The sequence below is a fragment of the Lontra canadensis genome, unplaced genomic scaffold (assembly GCF_010015895.1).
Source record: "Lontra canadensis isolate GAN:19392208 unplaced genomic scaffold, GSC_riverotter_1.0 scaffold2, whole genome shotgun sequence".
Taxonomy (NCBI): domain Eukaryota; kingdom Metazoa; phylum Chordata; class Mammalia; order Carnivora; family Mustelidae; genus Lontra; species Lontra canadensis.
The window spans coordinates 37,668,833-37,693,174 of record NW_022630996.1 but is presented as its reverse complement, the minus strand read 5'-3'; the positions used below and the strand labels follow the sequence as shown (position 1 = coordinate 37,693,174).

Below are 24,342 nucleotides of genomic sequence, written 5' to 3'. Positions count from 1 at the left end.
CGTTCTATAATATTCTGATTAGATCTAGTCTTAAACGGCCTATGTGTTAGGGCTGTGATTTTCACAAGTGTTTCTCTAGTGGGATAACCTTTCCCCTCCTGCCCATAGTTGCCCTACCTGGCAGCAGCATTCCCAGTCTATATTCTTGGAGATCTGACCACTGTTAACTATGTTTTTTTTTTTCCCCCCTTAGGTGAGACAAGGCTAAAATGGTCTAATAAAGGAGAAATTCTCTTCCACAATTCTCTTCCCTTAAATTGGGGTAAAGTTCTGGCAAAGCCTTTTTCCCCTGGAAAGTAGACCTTTGCTGTGGAGAAGGATCTGAACATATTTCATAATGATTACTTTTCCTCTCCTTCTCTCAAAACCATGAAGGGATCTTTCTTACATCTTCACTGTGAGGACCTGGTGGGTTTCCTGGAGGTAAAGTCCACAAAAATATGATATTCTCCTGGACTACATCCATGAGAGATCTTAGATGACCTCAAACTGTGTCATATTCAGTGTGTTCCTGTTGCAAAATAGTAACAAATACACTATCCCTCATTAGGATTGTGTCAGAAATCTGGACTTTTTTCTTACTTTGTGAGGCTTGTTGACAGAAATGGTAGTTGTAAGGGTGGTGGTTCTTCTTGAACTACTGAAGAAACCTTTAGACTAAAATGGCTTGGAACCACTAGAGTGGACAATGCTGACTACATTCATGGAAAGGAACATGACAGGGATAGTGTCCAAATATATCTAATATAACGTAAGATAACTAATATAACAGCTATCTAGTGATCCTGATATTTTTCAGTTCTCAAGACAATGTGTAGGCAAAATGACTCCATTTACTGTTTTCTATGAAATGTCTCTGAATATTTGGCACTCTCCCTTCCAATCAAACTTGGTAGAGGAAGGACTAAAACTAGTGCCCCCTTCCTATATTACCATGTCACATTGGTTCAGTTCATCAGACCTTTATTTATTGATCAGTTAATTATTTCTTATGAGCACAAGAAATGAGATGATGATCCAGCTGTCTGGAGTGTCCTAGAACACTTTCCTCAAATACCGTTCCTTTGCATTCTGAAAGCATTTTATACCTCAATTACAGTGATAAGCAATTCACAGTGTATACAGCTGTTTTGCGTCATGGCTAGTGGTCCCATTTCAGGAGTAAAGATTAGGGAGCTGCCTCCATTGTGTTACTTTCCTATATGGTCAGATTTAACATATTCATTGTTAGAAAGCAATTTCAGTTTTCTTGCCAACTTTCATCCTCTGTAGAGTGGGTAATCTAAGTCATAAGAATGTACATTTTCCCCCATGGGGTTCAGTAAAGGGAGAGAGTAAAGAAAGGGTTTTTATTGTTGTTGCCAGCAATAACGCAGCCCATAAACTTTTAAAATATATTTTGAATTGCTCTGCTTCTAAAAAACTTTATTCACCTATCCTCTGTTATCTTAGATTATTTCCCATAGTATTATAACTTTTTGTTTATGCCTTTATTTCCATCCTAAAAAGAGAGCTCCTTAATTCAGGGAGAATATCTTATTTTTATTATCTGTAGTACCTGGAAGAACGCTATCTGAGAGATATTGCTCAATAAATACCTGTTGAGATGAAATTAAAACTAATAAGATTCTACTTAGATTTGAAATCGAGCTTCTTTCATTACTGAGCTCTAAAGTCATGTATCCAAACTGCCTGCATGATGATTATTATGATGGTCGTCATACATACCAATCACCATGCATCTAACGTGATTTTAGTCAGTTTAAAGAATATTTTTCATACATTACGGCCAGTGATGCCTACAATAATTGTGTGAGGGAACACCTATGAAATGAACATTTACATTTTACTGGTGAGAATACAGAGTCTCAGGGATTGAGACCTACAAGGTCTCACGTATAGTACACGTTGGAACCAGCGCTGGGACTAAGCCCTTGGGGCCCTGAGTCCTAAGCAATTTATACTTCTCTTTTGTGTAGTATGGGGGTCTCAACACTCTTTTGATACTTGGAACTGAAAAAATTTTTGTTGTTGGGGGAGGGTAGCTGTCCTGCTGTGTTCAGCATATTGAACAGTCTCCTTGGCCTCTGGCCATTAGATTCCATTGGTGTCCTCCACCCCACTGTGACAAAAAAATGTCTGCAGACATGGCCAAGGTCTCGTTGGCAAAATCAGTTCCAGTTGACTCAGTGGTCTAATAACAGGCACAACGTGTTAAGTGCTCCGGGACCAGCATTAATAAAATGAGAGGAAAATGGGGGGTGGGGAGGAAGTCTCCTTCATAGTAGAGGCAGCTTTTAATCTGGATCTTCACTGTGGGAAGACTGAACTGATCTAGCAGGATTATTGAGATGAGAATGAATGACAAATATTTGTTGAGCAGTCACGATGCGTCCAATTTAGCTCTAAGGGCTAAAATATAAAAAGCATTGTTAAATGTCTTCCTAAAATGAAATCCCATCTTAATGTCCATCTCGTGGAATATAGAGCTATTTGGGGTCACTTCATCTCATAACAAGCATTAGCGTCTAGATTTATATTATCTGCTAAGGATTACTTAGGAAAGAATTGCCTCCCATTTATTTTTGTAGCTTTCTAACTTATAAATCAGTCCCAATCATCATTTAATTGTACTGTACATGGAGATTATATTTCTCATAAGTTTCTGGCTCCTTGGGAATGCACAAAACTATTGAACTGGAGCATATTTGCATAAATGTGGGAGGAAGGAAAGGCTACCTTTAGCTCTTGTCTCTGTTCAACCAGGTTCTTGGAACTGCATAGAAACTCTCTCAGCAGATATGACAACCATCTCTCTGACTCAGCTTGATGAGCCCAGGGCTAAATCTACTTGGAAAACTGACATCTCTCAAAAGATACGCTTCTCTTCCTTGAACTAATAATTTTGGAAAGTGTATAGGAGCTGTTTGCATATTCCTTTTTGAGCTGTGGAAATATGTATAATTATTAAGAATATGAATTTGGGGGTCAGATAGAGATAGATGTGCCTGCCCCCTGCTTCTATCCATATGACTTACGTGACTGAGGACTAATTGTTTTAATATCTATGAACCTCAGTTTCTTCATCTACAAGATGAAGATAAGAATGACTTCTACCTTGGGGTACCTGGGTAGCTCAATTAATCATCCCACTCGATTTTAGCTCAGGTCACGATCTCAGGGTCCTGGGATCGAGCCCCACGTCAGGCTCCATGCTAAATGGGTAGTCTGCTTGAGATTCTCTCTCCCCCTCCTTCTGCCCCTCCCCTCTTTCTTACCTTCTCCTTCCACCACCTTCCCCGTCAAATAAATAAATCTTAAAAAAAAAAAAAGAAAGAAAGAAAGAAAAAGAAAAAAAGAATGACTTCCTCCTAAGTTTCTTGGGAGAATCAAGTAAGAAAATCTTGTAAAACTTTTAGTGTGGGATTTAGCACAAGTAAAAAATAAATAGTGGCCATTATTACCATCATCTTATCATCTTATTTTTATCACAACTCCTAAATACAGAACTCTATATGGAAAGGACTAGCTTGAAATGAGAGTGAGTATATCTTTGAAGTTATGTTGACATATCTTTTTTATAAAACAGGAAACACTTCAATGGGTCTTGGTAAAGAATGTGGGTCAGATGAAGATTCTGGGAAGGCTGAAGCTTTCTCTCCCTACCCCAGGCTTTGTCTCTGAGCATTAACCCACCACTATTCCAATCCACCTCTTCACCTGTTCACTAATTCACTTCTTCTCTGCAAAAGCAGTTTTCTGAGGGTGAAAGTGGGAATTGTAGCACTCTTCTAGCCTAATCAATTGTCTTTTTAAATGTTTAATAAAAGAAGGTGAGTGTGTGTGTAGAAGAACAATGACAAGAAGGAAAACTGGTCAGAGCTCAACCAGGGGGAAGGATTAGCCCACCAGAGACAACGATTCTGAAATGCTGTTGTTGGGATTCACTACATCTGCTCTGTTCTGGAAACTTGAGGAAAAAATGCCAATTTTCTGATTCTACCCCAGATCTACTGATGGACTAGAGAGCTCTCTCCAGCAACTCCCATGCTCATTCAGGTCTGACAGGCCTTTTACTAGCCCTTTGACTGTTGTCTCTCCCTATGAGAGTTTACTCCCAGTAGACATTTCAACAATGCCTCCGACTCTATTCTCTACTCCAAGCAACATGATTATAATGTGGCTTCTCATGTAAGTCAAAGGTTTCAGTTCTTTAGAGCCCACGTCTGCTTCTGCTTTGGCATTCTTAACTCTTTTCCTCATCATCATGGTCTAGATTCTCCTCTCACTCCAGACTCCATCCTTTAATGAATTCATCTGTCACCTTGGTTCACGTAGGAGCCAGTCTGTGGCTGCCCCAGTGTGTCAGCCTTCACTACTGAACTCTGGACTTAGTATCCAAGAGGCATATTGATACTTCCTCTCAGGGTTTCTACGGAAACCTCAAGCTACATTTGCAAAACAAAACACGCTAGATCCCTCCATAAACTGACTCCTCCTTCTGTAATCCCTGTTCAATAAAGAAATGGTTTCTACCATTTGGCAAGTACCAACCACTTGCCCAAGTTAGAAACCTGAGAAAAATCTTTGACCACTGTCTCCCCCTACACAGTGGACAATTAATGAAACCTACTGATTTTTTTTCTCCCACATGAGTCCCAAGTTACTCACATTTTTATTTCTAATCTTGGGGCCATGATTGTAGTCACAATTATATCTCTGGCTCCCAGGCTCCCATCTTTCAGTTCAGTTCCTTCCACTTATTCCATTCTCCATATTGAAGCAAGAGAACATTTTTAAAATATAAATTTGATCATGTCACTTCCCACTACCCTCAGAATAAAGTTTAAAGCTCTTAATAGCACATGACATCTTTCACGATCCAGTGACGCCTTCTCTCTCCAGCTCAATGACTTGAAACACCTCTTCATAGTTTTCGCAGTAGCCATACCTAGATTCTTGCAATTCTTCAAGTGGACCATTCCCTCTCTTGTCCCACGCACATGCTGTTCCGTCTACCTTCCTCCCACCCCATGCAGAACGTAGGGGTTAACGTTTACTTACTGGCACTTTAAGAAGGCTATCCCAGACAAAGGGGTTTACTGGTGAACTCACCTGATAACTGGGTTTCTTTTAGCCTGTTTTCCCAGGATGACCCATTAATGGTAGAAGCATTACACAGAGGCTTCCTGACACCTTAGTTCTAGTGCATAATATACCAAAAAATCATTTTGCAAAACTGTGAAATCACTTAGCTTTTCCGGGTCTCATTTTCCTTTTATCCTTGACATTCCATTACAAGATTACTGGGTTAATCCAAAAAAGTCAAGGCTATGAGAATGACCTACTTATTGAAAATATGGAAACTGCATGGCATCACTTATCCAATCTCACTTTTGTTCTACTCTCACCTCTCCGCTAACCGGAGAAACTCCGCCTTTTAGTTTGCCTCCCTTTTCCCTCACCTCCTCCACTAATTTGTATTCTCTGTTAGGACCAGGCTTCGACTTGATATTTTCCAGGATGTTTTTTCCAAACCCCCAAAGCTGGGCCAAGAATCCTACCTATAAGGTCCCACAATACTTTCTTTTTCTCCAGAAAAACTTAGCAACTCTATTGTCATTTTTTTTCTCTATTGTCATTTTGATCTACTTTTTTGCCTCTTCCCTCAGAGAGTGAACTCTGTTCACTCACTGTTAAGTATCTATTTGTGCCTGAGCGATATTCTTCTGCAATCTGAAGGACAGACCCTGCAGGAAGTGTTCTATTTGGGAGGCTGTTCTTAGCATAACAATGCACTGGCTATCAATTGGCATTTCAAAGTTTCACAGACTTTCTCACTATTTTTTAAAAAGATTTTATTTATTTATTTGACAGAGAGAGAGAGAGATCACAAGTAGGCAGAGAGGCAGGCAGAGGGGTTGGGGGAAGCAGGCTCCTTGCAGAGCAGGGGGCCCGATGTGGGGCTCTATCCCAGGACCCTGGGATCATGGCCTGAGCTGAAGGCTGAGGCTTAACCCACTGAGCCACCCAGGTACCCAACTTTTTCACTATTATATCTTCTTTAATTTTCATGCAGAAAGGTTGTTTGTTTTTTTTAATTCAGTGATGTACACATTTCTTTTTTTCTGATTTGACTATGGATCTGAAGAGGAATTGATTTTCCCAAGACCTTTCTTGTAGGAGCTATGTTTAGATAGGCTCCTATTTTCCTATTTTCAAATGCAGATTTCCATGCATGTGTACGGCCAGTCTCAATAAATGAGCTACATAAATAAATACATATGTAATTAATGGATAATCAAAATATAGGTAATTGAGGGCTTCTTTGTGGATATAAGTGCATGCCCATTTTTATTTAAAAAACCATTTTTGAAAAAATCTTCTGAGATGAAAACTGTTAAAATAAGGATTTCATCTTCTAAGTGTAGTTCTGGACATAGTATTTCAATTAACATATGTTTCCTCAATTAGCTTTTGTCCAAGACTGTCATATCCTAATAAGTGATGCAGAGGTTCTGATCTTCTTTTTCTTTTTTTTTTTTTTTTAAGATTTTATTAATTTACTTGACAGAGAGAGAGAGAGATCACAAGTAACCAGAGAGAGAGTGGGGAAGTAGGCTCCCCGCTGAGCAGAGAGCCCGATGTGGGCCTTGATCTCAGGACTCTGAGGTCATGACCTGAGCTGAAGGCAGACGCTTAACCCACTGAGCCATCCAGGCGCCCAGGTTCTGATCTTCTCAAAGATAAATGGGCAGTGGGTGCCACAGGAGGAAAAGGATGTGTCTTTCTCTGTCTTTCAAATAAATAAATAAAATCTTAAAAAAAAAAAAGATTTCATTTATTCACTTGACAGAGATCACAAGTAGGCAGAGAGGCAGGCAGAGAGAGAGGAAGGGGAAGCAGGCTCGCTCCCCACTGAGCAGAGAGCCCAATGCGGGCCTCGATCCCAGGACCCTGAGACCATGACCTGAGCCGAAGGCAGAGGCCCTAACCCACTGAGCCACCCAGGTGCCCCAGAATCATTTTTAAATAGTGCTTTAGTGTTGTGTCCTTTATAAGGGTGCATGGTGAATGCGACTGTGAAATTTAATTTTTTAAAAATGAAGCTGCTATTGTGCTTATTTACCTTTCTAAAGTGGGATTGTCTGATCTTTCAATTAAAATTCTTCACAAATACTGAAATCCCATGGAAGGTAGGACTGACTGTTAGCCCTGACAGCTTGGTCCCTTCTTTATGGGTTTGGGAATATGCACGTATGTTTATGTTTTGTTTCCTCTGAACTTTCCAATAGAACTTCCTGGGAATTGAGTCTCTCCACCTGGAATATCAAATTCTACTGTCCTCATCTCCAGTGATGGTTTGCAATGCAAATTGTCGGGTTGGTTACACACAGTACCATAACCATGGTAACCAAATGAAGACAAGTTTGCCTTACTTCCTCAGTGAAGTACTTTCCAGCCCTGCATTCAGACCTGATGTTACTGCCAACAGTCAAGGGCTTTAAAGGAACAGCCCGAGGGTTCAGAGAAATAAAAACACAACTGGAGCCATTGTATTCCTTCCCCCACACTCCTCCCCTGAGTCCAGGACTTGCTACCAATCTCTCCTGCCATTTCTAACTATTTTCAGCTTTCTTGGAGGGGAGACTAGAGAGAATTCCTCTGTATCTTTATCCCCAGCTTGACTGTAGATTTGGGCAAACCCACTGCCCTGGCTTTCCATGTCTAGCTCCTAAACAGGAGCAGATAGAAACCTACTTCTGTGTTCACAAGGACTTTTTAGTGTTAGCAGCTGTGATGCTCAAGGAGACAGGAAGGCGTCCAAATAGAAGCAGACACTTTCTGAGAACAACCACAGCAAGTTGCAAGGGCCACTTCTCTGCCAAAATTCCTTTCTTCTGGTAGAGTCATTCTTACCATTTGTTTGTTTCCAGCCTGTGGGGGAAGGGTCTCAGTCCTCTGTTCTCATTTTCTGTCTGTTGGAATGGGAGGGCAGCTATGGTATGATCTGAACCTTCTGTACCCGCAGCAGTGTGACCCGGTGATGCCCAGGAAGAAAGACTGTAAGCAATAAGGTAAGCGATCTAATTGCATGGATTCTGGCCTGGATGATTTCCGCACTCCCATGACTACCTGGGTGGCTGCCATTAACACAGAAAGGTAAAAAATACAGAGGATGGGAATGCTCTAGGCTCAAAATTCTTAGTTTACTTCCCTTTGGTTGTGAATACCATGTCAAGCAATGTTTCTGAGGTAAGAGGAAGAAGTTATTTTTACTTTCTATTGTAACTAGTGGGACTCGTGTGTCATTTTCTCTGGTACTTATTACCACGATTTGGTTCAGAGGATGATTTTCTAACTCTGTCATTCCTTCTATCATTATTTGTTGGGATTCTCTAAGAATAGCTTTCTCATCTCCCCACAGGTCTGCCTCCTTTAGATATTAGTACACATTATCTGAGCTCTCCAGGAGGTTTCCCTAATTAATATTTCCACAATGATGAGTGTCAATTTCCTATCTTCTAGGAAGATAGGAGATAAGATAGGAGATAAGATTTCTGAGAATCTAATATGGTAACCTATTGTCTTTTTAGTCTTCATTTCCTTGAATATTTATAAGCTTCACTACATTTACATTCTTCAGCCCTTTGTACATGCTCCCCCCATTTTAACTAGGCTTCGTGCCCAACGTGGGGCTTGAACTCACAACCCTAAGACAGAGACCTGAGCTGAAGTCAGAAGTTGAACACTTAACTGAATGAGCCACCCAGGTGCCCTGATTTCCTACTTTTGAATTGCCTCATTACATTGTTTCTACTTCTATGTGTCTTCATTTTATTGATTAATAATCGCATGTCGTACATCAAGGATAAAAACGCCTTTCATGTCACGTATACTGTCAACATTTTTATAGATCTTTTAGCATTTTGACATTTTTATTATTTTTGCCATAGGAAATTTTTAAACTCTTAACTGGTTAAATCCATTGCAATTTTCCTTCATTGCCTTTGGTGTCATTTCACCATAAGCTTTCACCACCTCAAGATTAGAAAAACATTTACCAATATTTTCTTTGAGGCCTATTTTCATTTCATTTTTTTCACATTAAATCCTTAACACTGTTGGAACTCATTTTGATGAATTGTTGTAGGGGTCTTTTGTTTGTTTTGCTTTGTATTTTTTCCATTAAATCCTAAATTCAGAAATAACTATAAATTCACACACAGTTCTAAAAATAATAAGAAGTTTACCTGCCTTAATTCAGGAATCCTTCCAACAATGCATAGGTAACCTATTTCTGCATATATAGATTTCTATCTGGGATAGGATTTGTCTTCTCAACATACTTAACAGCTATAAAGTTGTAATATCAGGACAGTTTCTCATAATCACTTATAAGGAATAATATCTACTTTCTTCTCTATGTTCCCTGAGATTTTTATGATTATGATCATGGTGGGAAAGCAAAGATGATGACATCTTTGATGTCAGAGGAGTAAAGAATATGTTAGAATATGCCTTTGTGAATAATCCAGGTTGGAAAGAGGATTTAGACCCAGGGGCTAGCTTAAATCTTGTTCTCTTCTCTTCACTGCTAGCTATGTCTGTGTGTTCTTGGATGGAACACATTCTCATTGTAGTCAAGAATTTAACCATTATGACGGTTTCCTATTAGACTGAAATATGATGCAATTTTTATTGTGTAACAGTATGTTTTGAAACTTGAGATGTGCACACCTGAAAATCTTTTTAAATTATATTTTAAAGACTTTATTTATTTGAGACAGAGTGAGAGAGAGAGCATGGCGAAGTGGGGGGTGGGGTAGGTCAGAGGAAGAAGCAGACTTCCCGCTGAGCAGGGAGCCCAATGCAGAGCTCGATCCCAGAACACCTGGATGGTGACCTGAGCCAAAGGCAGATGCTTAATCCCCTGAGCCACCCAGGTGCCTTGTACACCCTGAAAATCTTAAAGCAAATTGATCAGTTATTTTTTAAAGGTATTAGGAAAAGTGTATAGAAGGAAGGTATTATATAGTCCAATTAAGAGTATTTTTAAGAGAAATAGCCATCTGCATTGGTTGGTCAGATTCTCCAGAGAAGTGAGCTAATATATATATATATATATATATATGTCATATTAAAATAATTCCATATATTTAATTAGAGAGAGAGGGAGTAAGGAATTTATATCTATCATCTGTCTATCCATCTACCTACCTATTGTTGCTCACACAATTGTAGAGCCTGAGAAGTTCTATGACCTTCCATGTGCAAGCTGGAGACCCAGAAAAGCCAGTGGTGTAGTCCAGTCTGAGTGTGAAGCTTGAGAGCCAGGAGCATCAATGGTGTAAACCCCAGTTCTATAGCATGAGGATTCTGATGTCCCAGCTCAACAGTCAGGCAGAGAGAAGGAAAAATTTCTTTCCACCTTTTTCTTCTTTTCAGGCCTCAACAGATTGAATAATTCCTGTCCACACTGGGGATAACAATCTGCTTTACTCAGTCTTCTGATTTAAGTGCTAATTGTTCTGGAAGCACCCTCATAGACACACCCAGAAATCATGACTAGACAGATATCTGGGCATCCCCAGCCCAGTCAAGTAGACACAAAATATTAATCATTGCTCTATCAGATAAGATGACTTGTGATTTCAGTAAGCTAACATTGAAGAACAGCTGTTTAATTGTTGCAAATCCACTGCTGAATAGCCCTTTGGTGAAATTTATGCTATAATTGTTCACATGCATTTTAATCCCCCTGTCTGGAATGTTTGCCTATCCATTACCCATCTTCAAGAGCCAGAGTCAATACTTCCCCTTCAAAGGAACCTTTTTTATGTCCCTAAATGAGCATTTTCCTCCTTTAATATTTGAGAATAGTTGTTTTATACTTCTCTTAAAATGCATATTATATTCTACTTCACAATATAGTTAATAAGTACTATTTTTTATAAAGGACTGTAAGCTCCTCAAAGTTTCTTTGTATACCATAGACAGTAAGATGTTTCATTGAATTAGTAGATATACTAATATCTAATATGAATTATTGCATTTATGTAATAGTTCATGCATACAATGCATTTTTATGAGGAATGACAAGTGCACATTACTGTCTCTGATATGACAGAGACTGTGAAGGTAAGTCATAATTCTCACCTCCTGAGAACAAAAACAAGAGTCCAGTATCAGAAAAATCATTCATTTATTAACAGTCATGTCTGATCCCCCATTATTACTCATGGTCTAGGCTAAGTGCCAAGGATAAAAAAAAAAAAACAAAAGTCTCGGTCCTTGTCTCCAGGGGGTCCATTTAGTTGAGTGGGAAGGGCAGAAGTGTAAATAAACTGAGTGTGAAAAGTGCTTTCATAAGGAGTTGTGCAGGTTGCTGGGAGTGCCAGAAGAGGGCTAGGATGAGAGTGGAGAGTGATAAGGAAAGAAAGTTCTACGGAATGAGTTCTATCTGAACTCAGTGGAATGGTATCCAGGAAAGAGGGAAAAGCAGCACCAGCAGAGGGATCTGCACCCCGTAGCAGCAGAGAGGAGGGCACGCTGAAAACAACAAACAGGTCTGCGCATCCAGAATAGGATGTACACGAAGGAACCTGGATGGTGATGTTACAGGAATGGAAGATAGCCCCACCACCTTTCATTCTCCTTCCCCAGGATGAGGCAAGGCAAATATGGAGAAGACAAGAGTAGGAATAACGAAAAAAGAAAGAATCATTGAGAAGAAAAAAAATCTCCTTGAAGTTGGAAAGGGATTGGAACAGGGCTCGCAGTAGGTGAATCTGTTGATTCAGTGTTCCCAGCCTCAAAGGCATTTCACGTTTCTAGGAAGCTGTATATATGGTTCTTGACTGTCATCTTAATACTCTTTTGCTTATTTCACCAGCAAAAGATGAAAACTCCGAGTCTGAGAGAACTGATTCTGGATTCCAACTTGGGTGCAACTGCCTTGTCTTTAAATCTAGCTTGCTCCTAAATGGCAGGAGAGAGCACCCTTCACATATTTCACAGTGGGAGGAAGCCACCCACGGAGCAAATCATCACAGACTGCGTGTTCCTCCTAGCAGAGTGTTGACAGAACACACTATTCTCTAGGCTCTGCTTCTACTTCACTGAATCACTTGCAAATCTTTACCCATATTTATGGGACTTTGATACTTGGACAGGGAGGAAGAGCAGCAGGGCATTCCTGGCCTGGCTTTATTGCTCGAGTTTTTGAGTTGTCTCCTAAGTAATAGGAACAGTGTTTTACTCTTATCCCTTGTATAGTTTTGATGGCCATACCTTTAAAATATTTTTATGTATTTATTTATTTATTTATTTATAAAGATTTTATTTATTTATTTAACAGAGAGAGAGAGATCACAAGTAGGCAGAGAGGCAGGCAAGAGAGAGAGGGGGAAGTAGGCTCCCTGCTGTGCAGAGAGCCCAATGCAGGGCTCCATCCCAGGACCCTGAGATCATGACCTGAGCCAAAGGCAGAGGCTTACCTCACTGAGCTCCCCAGGCGCCCCTAAAATATTTTTTAAATGTGAGCTCCATTGGTCAACAAATAGGTTATGTGGAGGCTAGAAATAGAATAATCATCTTATGGAATCATCTCATTTCATCCATTTTTCTTATGTCATGCAAGAAGAAATTACATTCCATGACAACTTGAAACCACATACCCAATGTCATGCAACCAATGAACTGTTTGTTGATTAATTAAAATAAATTACCTTTTGTTTCCCTGGTGATGAGTTAAGATCTTTCATCTGCTGTTAGCTTGTGGAAGGCACATAAGAAGGTATTTACTCAGATAATCTTGGTTGAAATAGTGGAAGTGGACCTCAAGTGATAGTCCAGAAAATTTTGCTTCAAAGTGGAGGTAGTATATATATTTATATAGTGAATATATATTGAAATATATGTGCATGTATGTGTGCAAATATATATGTATCTGTATAATAATCTGATCATTTGGGGATGCCTGGGTGGCTCAGTTGGTTAAGCGGCTGCCTTCGGCTCAGGTCATGATCTCAGGGTCCTGGGATCGAGTCCCACATCGGGCTCCTTGCTCCGCAGGGAGCCTGCTTCTCCCTCTGCCTCTACCTGCCACTCTGCCTGCCTGTACTCTCTCTATCTCTCTGACAAATAAATAAATAAAATCTTGTAAAAAAATAATAATCTGATAATTTTTCTAGTTCAGATTACATTGTTTTCTGATACCACATAGCTATTCTTGGCAAGTTGTACCTTTAACATTGCTGAATATCGAAGTTTTATCAAGGATTTCATAACCAAACTTGCAATGATACTTCTCAATTCCTTGCTAGCATCTATTTAAACATTAATTTATTCAGCAAACATATATTGAGTACATTATCCTACAATTATGATAGGAGAGCTAAGATCTCTGTCCTGAAGAAAATCTTACATGGTCAAACAGAATTGTAAGTACAAACTTATAAAACAATGTGAACATACTTTATAGTGATTTATACTAAACTATTAGATCGAGGAGCAATAAAAGCCATACTCACATAGGGAGATCATGTAAATGGAGATAAGAGTGGGCTGAGGTTTGAATACTCAAAATTTAGGAAAGTCATGGGTTCCTGGGTGGCCCAGTCAGTTAAGAATCTGACTCTTGATCTCAACTCACGTCATGATCTGAGGGTGGTGAGATCAAGCTGCATGTCAGGCTCTGTACTGGGCATGGAGCCTGCTTAAGATTCTCTCTCTCAGGGGCGCCTGGGTGGCTCAGTGGGTTAAAGCCTCTGCCTTCGGCTCAGGTCATGGTCCCAGTGTCCTGGGATCGAGCCCCACATCGGGCTCTCTGCTCAGCAGGGAACCTGCCTCCTCCTCCTCTCTCTCACTGCCTGCCTCTCTGCCTACTTGTGATCTCTATCTCTATCTGTCAAATAAATAAATAAAATCTTTAAAAAAAAAAAAAAGATTCTCTCTCTCACTCTCTCTGCCCCTTCCCCCACTCTAAAAAAAATTTAGAAAAGCCAACTAAAGATCTTGAGAAAAAAAGCCTTGAGTGAGATAGGAGGATATCTGAGAGAGCAAGATATATTAAAAAGAAAGAAAGGAAGAAAGAAAGAAAGAAAGAAAGAAAGAAAGGAAGGAAGAAAGAAAATGAAAAGATTGTTTCCATTAAGAGGAAGCGGTAAACTACTGAAAATTCTGAAATGATAAGAACAGATAGTTAAGTGTTAGCATACTGATTGGGGTGGGTAATAAGAGAGTGGGAGGTGTGGATAGGTCTGTACGTGGGAGCTTTTGCTATGTGATCCAAATGAGACTATAAGTTCTCATTCACATATATTTAACAGCAGCAGAGGTCAATGTGAGATATACTGTAAGGGCCTCTCTCTCACCCACTTTTAAGTGACTTGATGTGAGATGTAAAAGGAATAGAGGAACTAAGGAAGACTCATAAGTTCTTGGCCTGAACAACTGCCTGAATAGTGTACACCATTTATTGAGATGGGGACCAATGGAATAAAGGCAGTTATACAGGGGATCAAGCAAAAGTCAAGGAAAGAACATATTATGTTAAAAATGTAAGTATCCAAGTGAAGATGTCAAGTGACTAGGAATACCCCATTCTGAAGCTTAGATCCTCTATTCTAAGATGTGGAAATATGAATTCAGGAATCACCTTGAGAAAAATAGAAAACTAGAGTAGGAGTTGGAGAGAAGTTGAAGGGTCAAAGGAGAATAATTTTAAGATGAGAGACATGATAGCATGTTCTAAGCTTAAAGAAACAATCCAATAGGGAAGGAAAATGGTATCTAAGCAAAGTTTGTGAGTAAAATAGAGGTGACAAAGGATGCTTGAAATTGGGAATTTAGAGGTTGTTCATTTATAGTGATGAAGTATGACCATGGGAACTGAGTGGAAGGAAGGGATACTGAAAGTGGGAAGATTACTGAACTCAGTGGTCAGGTGTTGATGGGTCATCTAGATTGACAATGAAATCTTCCAGGAGGATGACAGAAATACCATTCCATTTTCAGTAAATGAGGGTGAGTGTCCTGGATGTTGATGACAACACAGTCTGAGAGCTTATGCTTTGAAGGAGAGAGGAAATGAGATCTGAAAGCATCATTGAGGAACATGGAGGAACTCTATACTATCTCCAAGATTATGGTCCTTATTCGGGGGAAAAAAAAAAAAAAAAAAAAAGCCACAGCCTGAGAAAGAGGCGAAGGAAACCATGTTCAGGTTTCAATTAGAAAAAGGGCATGAAGGGACATTCGATGAAGAGCTTAGGATAAAAGGGATTTGGTAGGTGACAGTCGCTGAATTCCAGAGGGCACAGGGTTTGGGAGTGCCTGGAGAAGGTGGAGATTGGGCCAGATGAGGCAACGTCCACTGCCACAGGAGCATGGTTCAAGGGCATGATGGGATTAGTCCTATGGTCTCCAAGAGTAAGAAGTATGAATCAGTTCTCTTAAAGTGTTAGCCTCCCAGGACTGGTATCTTAGTCTTTGGAAGGAAGTGAGTGATATTAAGGCTTATGGTAATCATCTTTTTCAGAGCACGTGGGGCTCTCAAGGCTTCCTTTTTAAACCTCTGTGAGTGATGTCACAACTGGGAAAGGGACAGGTCTGCATGGAGCATATGGCTCTATATAGACTTCTGAATTTTTCTGCTGGTGAAAGTCATTGTAATGGCAGGTGGAGGGGAGCAAGGAAGCCAGGACACCATTTGAGATCGTTTTGGTTTTTTTTTTATTTTATTTATTTATTTGATAGAGAAATCACAAGTAGGCAGAAAGGCAGGCAGAAAAGGGGGCGGGGGAAGCAGGCTCCCTGCTGAGCAAAGAGCCCGACTCGGGGCTCGATCCCAGGACCCTGAGACCATGACCTGAGCCGAAGGCAGAGGCTTAACCCATTGAGCCACCCAGGTGCTCACCATTTGAGATTTTAACAGAAGGCTTGAATAGAGGCAGCCATGATGAGGATCCATTGTAGAGACACAGGGATGGTGAGACTCCTGTGGACCCAGAATGCTTGTGGAATTTTTTTTCCCATTATGATGTTCTCTTCTTGAGCACAGGTCTCCTTCACAAGTGGGGCCAAGGCTAGAACTACAGCCTACAATTATCAATTATAACCTTGAAATTAAGACTGTAGTTGAAGGTATTTCCAAACTCTTACATGAGTCTCTAGTCTCAGGTAAATCTGAATTCTCATGATCACAGAAATATTTTATTCTCATACTCTCCAACTATATCTTCACAATTATTCAAACTAAGTAATCTCAAGATGACACAGGTTATCCACAAACTATGAGTGCCGAATTGATCTCCTATGGAAAAAGAACACAACTATTACATTGACTGGTGACTCTTTTCCTATACTTGATGGTTATTGACATGAAAGTGACATAGAGAGGCAACATAAAGAAAGAAAAAAAAACTGATCAATATGGGTATTGATTGTTTTATATACATTTTGCATTAATTTTTTTCCAACAGCCATATGAAGTGGTTATTTCCTACTAATTACAGAGATGAAGAAATAGATTATCAGAGATGTTTGAAAATTTCCCCAAGGAGATGTCAGAAAAGCAGCAGAGCTGAGATTAAAATCTGGAGTTATCTAACCTGAAAACATTTATTCTTTTAACCACATAAGAACCAAGAATGCTGGCTAAAGCAGCTGGTGTCCCCTTACCAAATAACCAAGCAATCAGTTTACAGTTACAGATTATTTACCCTGGGCAGAGTTCTGTGCTGGGATCTATGGGAAACACACAGATAAATAAGGCACAGTCCCTATTCTCCAGTCTGAACAAGCTGTTTGGCAAGATAACCTGTTTGCAGAGAGGTGAAAAGAGTTAAATAACCCCAGAGGACAAGAATGTAACCATTGTCCCTGCTTCAAGAATCAAAGTATCAAATTCTGTGATTTCACTGTGGGCTGAAAGCTTCACATACATGGTTGCCTTTGCTCAAGTGAAAGAAAATGTCATGTAAAGTTAATGTAACAACACCAATTTTCTTTCTCATTGTGAGTATTTTAAAAAATCGGAAATTGATAATATTTCAGTACATTTCTCTTTTTTGTCTTTTCAAAACACTTCACTTTAGTTTTGTTTTTACAAAATTGAGTTCTTGCTGCATATATTGTTTTTCATCCTCTTTTTAAATTAAACATGATAATATAAGAAATTTCCCACGTTAAAGGAAGTTCTTTATATACATAAGGGTTAATGGCATTATAATTAGGATAGAAAGGATCTGAAGACAGGGAAGGGACCTTCAGGCACAGACGGCAACATAATCTGAGATGAAGATTCACTTTGGACCAAGTCAGCATTGGCAAGAATTTGGTTCCAAATGATCCTGGAGATAAAGGGGTTAATCAGAGGATTGGGCAGAGACCACATCCCGAAACCTGCCACCTGATCCCTGTCCCTTTACAAAGAACTGCTCTTCAGGTCAAGCCAGTGGAGGTCAAAGGAAGGACACTGGAGCATCCAGCATGAGCATTGAAGAATCCAAAGCAGATTTGTTTACTAAGCGGAAAGGGATTCACTGAAACAGACCGGATCAAAAGGGTTTTTCTTTACAAACTGGTCCCTGACCCTCGCCTTTAGCAAAGGTTCCCACTTTTCTTGGCAGGCTTTTACTGCTCTAAAGCCAACTACCACCGCGCTGGCAGGGAGCATATCCTCACCGGTTGTGCGAGCCTGGTGGCTAAGGTCAAACGTGCCATTTTAGAACGGAAGTTTGGGGACAGACCAATAAAGCAGCAGTTTTATCGAAAACTTTGATGATTTTTACAGCGTTCTTTTTGAAAAAAGGTGGTAGCTCGGTTAAAATTGGACATTGTAGTACAGACGCAGCAATTTGAGGAATTCAGCTGCTTGAGAACTCCCGCCCCCACTACGGAGCGGAAGCTTTTGTGCTAAATATGACCCCACTTACCGCCGAGGTTGGTGGAGGAGCAGGACTCTCTGGGGTATCTTATTTTTCCATAAATCATTATTCTTTTCTTCAAACTCTGAGCACTTACTGAGTCTGAGCTCTCATGAATCTTGTTGAGCACGATTTTGGAGATTTTCCTTCCTTTTGAAATTGTGCATTGTTGGAGTTGAATACACACGCAAGATGCTTGGCATTGCCAAAGAGGACTTTTTTTTACTCAAAAGAGCCAAAGCGTGTGTAAAATTAAATAGCCAGAAATTAAATGCAATTCCTAAAGTTGATTTGGTCTAGTGTTATGCATCCTACTATACCAAACAAAAGTTAGAAATATAATCTTATCTGTATCATTTTTGCCTTTTATTATTTTATTATTTTTGTCTTGTGTTTGAAATTTTTTTAACTTTTTTTGTTCCCATAGAATATTCTGAGAGTTCACTTTCTTTTTTTTTTTTTTAAGATTCATTTATTTATTTTAGAGAGAGACAGAGACAGAGAGAACCCTTGCAGGTGGGCAGAGGGAGAGAGAGACAGAGAGAGAAAATCTCAAGCAGATCCCCTGCTGAACTTATAGCCCAAAGTGGGGTTTGATCCCACAACCCAGATATCATGACCTGACTTGAGCCTAAATAAAGTATCGGATGCTCAACTGACTGAGCCACTCAGGCACCCTCCAAAATTTAACTTTCTAAAGTTGGCTGACTAAAAGACTCACTGTTAATTTAGATCTCACCTGTCCACAATTGAAATTTCTTAGTATTTGCTTTTTTGATCATAAAATGAACAGTCATCACCATTGTCATTGATTTTTGCAGTAATTTACTATTGTAACAATAAATGTATATTTATCCTTCAGTTGCATTACAGAATTCTAATGTGTGAAGCAGGGAAGGAAACTCTACCAACTGCAGCAAGAACGCTTGCATATACTTAAAAGAAAATATTCAAATGTTTACAATATATCTGAATGACTTGCCTTGATTAAATACTGATCACAAAAGATGGTTTAAGTCATGGGGCCAGTGATTATGGGTGAGTTTAGGGATGCAAGACATGCTGCTGAAATAGGTATTTGACTACTTAGTCATTTCTCTAAACTTGAAGCATAAATGAATGCAAATTCAAGTAGATGCCATGGAAAGGATTTAGTCAGAAAGTGTGGTTTTGAAACCGAGCTTTGATACTTTAGCTCTATATGTATTTATTTAGTATCTATTCTGTGCTGGGAATTCAGTCAAATACTGGAGACAGATTGATGAGTGAGAAGGAGGCCCTCTTTCTTAATGTCCTGATAATCTGGGGAGCTGCAACAGTTTACTCCTCTGCTCTAAGCTTCTGTCCCCTCCTCTTACCCTGCAAGCTTCATAATGATATTAACAAAGGTTAAATGAGAAAATGGGGGTGGTCAATATTTTCTTGAGCCGTATGCATAATATATTTATTAATATTCTAACTGTCCCAACCATCCTATCGGTTAGATGGTCTAGCTTACTAATCACAGGAATATGCTTGGAGTCCAGTGCCTGGTTTGAGTGCTCGTTATTGGGTTGTCTTGGGTATGCAACCCCTCTGCTTTTCCAATTTACAATGAAATTGTGGCAGTTAGATTGCTTCCTTTGTTGGCAATTATTAGGTAATGGATGCATAGAATTCAGCATAGATTCTAGCACATCATAAGTACTCACTGAGGTCAACAGTAATTACCACTCAGTACAATTTATACCCAACTAAGAAATAAGAGAATGTAGGAAGATTATATCATTTACACAAGGCCACCCAACAAGTTGCAGAGGGGAGACTCATCCAGGTTGACCTGTTGCAAAGTCCTTATTTCTTACATTTTGGGTTCTCTGAAAATATTTTTATAGATGTAACTGTTGATAAACTTCAAGGATACTGATTATGTTAATCAACACTTTCGATCTTTCTTCCTGGCTGGAGTGCCTTCCCAGTCCACAATTTCTTTGCTCTCCGTCCACATCGCCAACCACCCAATTGGATTCACCAGAGGGTGGATGTGGCCTGACAACAGGTGAGGCCACATTAGTCCCCAGTCTCCAGCTGCCGCTCCACTGAGAGGGAACCATTCTTCCTCACTGAGACTGGGAACTCTGATCAGATGGGTGAGCCAAGTTCCGGAAGACTGCGGTGGCCTACGAGCGCTCTGGCTTCTCCTTCTCACTGAATCAAGCCAGAAACCGGGCTTGTGGGGTCTGATTTGTTTGTCTTCATGTTTTAGTTTACCGAACTGCTCTCTCACAATGGCGGAGAGGTCACATGGTTCCGGCAACTCCCAAGGAGGCCAAGAAAAGAGCAGGAGAGAGATCCTGAGGTCCACCAAGAGGGTGTGGGCTCCCCTAGATGAGCAGCTGCCTCCTGGCTCTGAGGAGGAAAGCCAGAGTGTCACCATCCCCACACTGGGTGAGAACAGGCCCTCAGGGCTATTAAAAACATTCTGCTGCGGGTGCTGAGGGTTGTGGGGGCTTGGCTGGGGACAGATGATTCTGGAACAAACACTTGTCTTTGAAGATACCAGTGTTCCTGGCAGGAGGCTACAAACTTCTATGAAATGGGCACTTCTGACTTCCACCCACACACATTTAAAACACACATCTTCTTGATGGAAATAGACCAACTTCTCCCTTTCTACTCCAAGGTCCCCTCATCTCAAGTTCCTCAGGACCCTGAAGGGGCACATGGAATCCGTGCCAGAGACATGACGCTTCCTTCAGAACATCAAACATTCTATTGAAAGGCTCTTTTTGCTGGGTCTTGCATGAAGCGTCCATAATAATTTTAATAGTTCAAAGAGTCGTAAGTAGGAAAACACTTTTCCCTCCGCAGTGATATAACTGATGGTATTTCTTCTTTGCCCACCACCCAATTCATTCTACCTCTCTAGAGTCCCTAAATTGAAAAATAAGCACCTTGCATGCCTACTTGGCCTTTCTGGTTCACCAGACCCCTTGTGAGGGGCTAAGTCAGGTACTTCACTGTTCGGTGGGATAAAGTCAAAGAAAATCAGCCCAGAGTAGCCTGTAGCCAACCAGAAAGGAAAGAAATATTTATTGGGAAATACTGCTTTTCTATCCTCTCCTTTTTGCCCTTCGACTATTGGTTAAGCCAGTGACAAAGATCCACCTTAAAAGACTTTAACACAGGGTGCCTTTGGCAATCCTGGGACTGTAGTGCAATTTGTCCCTGGAATGAATGCAAATTTGGTTTAGAACCTGGCAGAGAACTCCTTGCAAATACACATCACTGGCTATAGCTGCCTTAGGTAAACGTTGTGATTCAATAAGGAGAGGGTCCATGGTGATCTATATCCGACAAGAGAAAGACAAAAGTCTGGTATGCTTTTTCACTCTTCATGTTCACACTAAGGTAATTTAAAAATTATTCTGACATCTGTTGTACTTCGGTGTTATTCTTTTTCCTTTTCACACTTTCTCTTTCTTTCTTTCTTTCTTTCTTTCTTTCTTCTCTCTTTCTGTTTTGATGTCAGTCATTTGGCAAGTTTATACTTCATTCTCAGGAAAGACTGATTATGGAAAGCAGGAAGTTTTGCCTTGGGAAAATAACTGAATATGCTTCTAGAACATGTGCCTAACTATGTAGGAAATAGAGCTATGGGTGGTGGCTGGATAATGGGGTAGCGTTATTTTAGCTGGTGTGCTTTGATTGATGGTCTGTTTCTTTCCCCTTCATAGAAGATTCCAAACAAGCAAGTATTCAGCAGTGGCTGGACTCTGGATTCTTGTAAGTGTTTCTTCGTGCCTTTATACATATCTCTTGCAAAAATCTGTGAAAACAATGTGGGTAACTCTTCTGGGGCAAGGTGAGACAGGCCTACCTTTTCATTTTAACTGAGTGTATGAAGGATCTCTCTATTATTGCAAAAGTTATATATCAATTTGAAAGTACTCAAGAGAATACTGTTCCAGTCCCTGGCTGTTGATTGCTTTTAAAAAGTACCCCCATAATAAAGCCTAGCTTTGCATTTACTCTCATCTGTTTAATTAAAATGCAATTTAGTATAATTGAGTTGTACACATTGTTTGACTCTCAATATTTTTGTTTCTTTATAGGGTCTCTGTAAATGAAAACTTTCAGCAAGTCATCGACCACACTGGTAAGACAAGAGAACCAGAAGCATTTAGGCTTTGTGGACCTGAGTAAAATTATTAAAACATTTATGTGAATAAATCTTCTTAAAATGAGAATTATCAGAGCTTTCTAGAAATGTAATGGATCTCAAAAACCATCCAGCTCAATTGCTTTGTTTGATATATAAATCAGAGTCTCAGGAAGGATAGGGGGTCATCAGCAGCCTGTGGGGCTGCAAACCAGGCCTCCTGCCACATCATTATCTCAGACTCTACCAGAAAACACACTGGGTTCTATGAAGACATTTTGCAAGGATGTAATTATGGAAATGCAATTGTCTAACTTTTCCTCTCACTGTATGGTACTTTTATGTCTAAATCTAGTTTCTTTCTATTCTCCAGTCTCAAAATTATATCCTCCCTTTCTAATGGTGCATTTGTTCTCAAAAAGAACAGATGACTGAATTCTATGGCAAACAGTGGAAGTATGTATTTCTGACGCAGAGAATGTATCACACTTGTTACACTGAGATTTGATAAGAATATTATAAAAAGAAAAAGAAATTAATTGCAGATCTCACAGTTCCCACATTCTTTAAAGAAAATACTGTATTTCATAGAAATACAATTATAAGACACACTCACAGTGCCCCCTACCCCTACCCTGGCTGGCTTAGTTGGTGGAACATGTGACACTTGATCTTGTGGTTGTGAGTTTGAGCCTCACCTTGGGTGTAGAGAGTACTTAAAAATGAAAGGAAAAGAGAGAGAGAAAGGAAGGAAGGAAGGAAAGAAGGAAGGAAGGAAGAAAAATACATTCACATATTAAGTACTACTCAGGAAAATGAAACAGCAAGCCCTGGCAATTATAAATGAAAGGCAACACTGACTACAAGACACTTCCTAATTTCATAGATGTTAAAATGTGACAAAATGCGTGTTTTAAAACTGAGGAAACACCATAAATAATGTATGTAAAAAAATGACATAAATTAGGAGTTTAATGATTAGAGGGGAAAACTATTAGTCTACTGGTTACTTACTTGGCTGGTTTTAATTATTTCACTTCCTTCACTGACATCTTAAATTAAGATTGACCACTGGCTACAAACTAGCTTAAATTTAGACTTTTTTTTTTTTTTACTGAAAATAAAAACAAAAAACCAAGTATATCATTGAAATTTCCTCTTTCTCCAAGCTTCTTTATTTTTTTTTAAATATAAAATTTCCACGATCCCCAAATCTCTGAAGATGTTTGCCAATAAACTGAATTCTCTATTTATAGTAGTAGAGAATCAAGAAAAGGCAAGAACTTGGGGTGCCTGGCTGGCTTCATTGGTAGAGCATGTGACTTGATCTTGGGGTTGTGAGTTCTAGGCCCACACTGGGTATTTATTACTTAAAAATAAAATCTTGAAAAAGAAAGAAAGGAAGGAAGAAAGAAAGGAAAGGAAAGGAAAGGAAAGGAAAGGAAAGGAAAGGAAAGGAAAGGAAAAGAAAGGAAAGGAAAAGGGAAAAAGAAGGGAAGGGAAGGGAAAGGAAGACAAGGACTTGAGAAATGTAGCCAGGATGAGATGTCAGATCCCCCTGATGTTTCATCTTGCCCAGGGCATGGTGGGAGGCCTGGTACTAACTCTGGGGTTGTCAGTAACTGTATTATTAAAAGCTTCACTTCCCAGAAAGAGACACCATGAGACACCATGGTCTTTCCACCTCTGAATCAAGTCGATGAAGTGTAAAGGCACAGACAGGAGGTGCAAAGCTGGAGGAAAGAAGGGCTAGCCCAGCAGAAATGCACAGTTCCCACTTGCCAGGTCCTTTATCTTCAGCGAGGGTTTTAATAATAATGGAGTAGCCTCTTACAAGTTTAATTGAGCCTTCACTTTTACAAAGCTCTTTATGATCTATCATATTTTAAACTCAGTAACCTGTGTGGGATCAAGGCTGGTATTCATCTGAGCTTTGCAGATGAAGATTCTGGGCCACAGAGTGATCAAGCACAGTGACTTGGGGGCCCAGCCGGTTAGAAGGGGGCAGAGGAACTCGAAGCCCAGCGTCCTATCAGCCCTCTGCGTGCTGGTCACAGCCACTATGAGACCAATAAATGAGGAGTTCAGAGAAGCCAGCGGTCATACTGAAAACATGTGGAAGCTAGAACAGGACAAGCTGGTTGTGGTGAGGATGGCAAGGAGAAAAACTGTGGTGAGATGAAAAGAAACTGAAGAGAAGAGAAAAGAGGGGTCACGACCTGAGGGAAAATCCCAGAACAACACGTGCAATCCTAGCATGACCCAGAG

General features: G+C 40.0%; 1 protein-coding gene across 1 annotated transcript in view; it reads left to right on the top strand.

Annotated features, from left to right (window-relative positions):
• The first annotated feature begins 8,044 nt into the window (after positions 1–8,044).
• ITPRID1 (ITPR interacting domain containing 1) overlaps positions 8,045–24,342 on the top strand; it is an 84,071-nt gene continuing 67,773 nt past the window's right edge. Inside the window, exons 1-4 of the mRNA XM_032872151.1 lie at positions 8,045–8,078; positions 20,179–20,360; positions 21,650–21,698; positions 22,028–22,071. Of these exons, the coding sequence (XP_032728042.1) occupies positions 20,201–20,360; positions 21,650–21,698; positions 22,028–22,071 (253 nt within the window). The 5' untranslated portion in view covers positions 8,045–8,078; positions 20,179–20,200. The remainder of the gene's footprint in view (positions 8,079–20,178; positions 20,361–21,649; positions 21,699–22,027; positions 22,072–24,342) is intronic.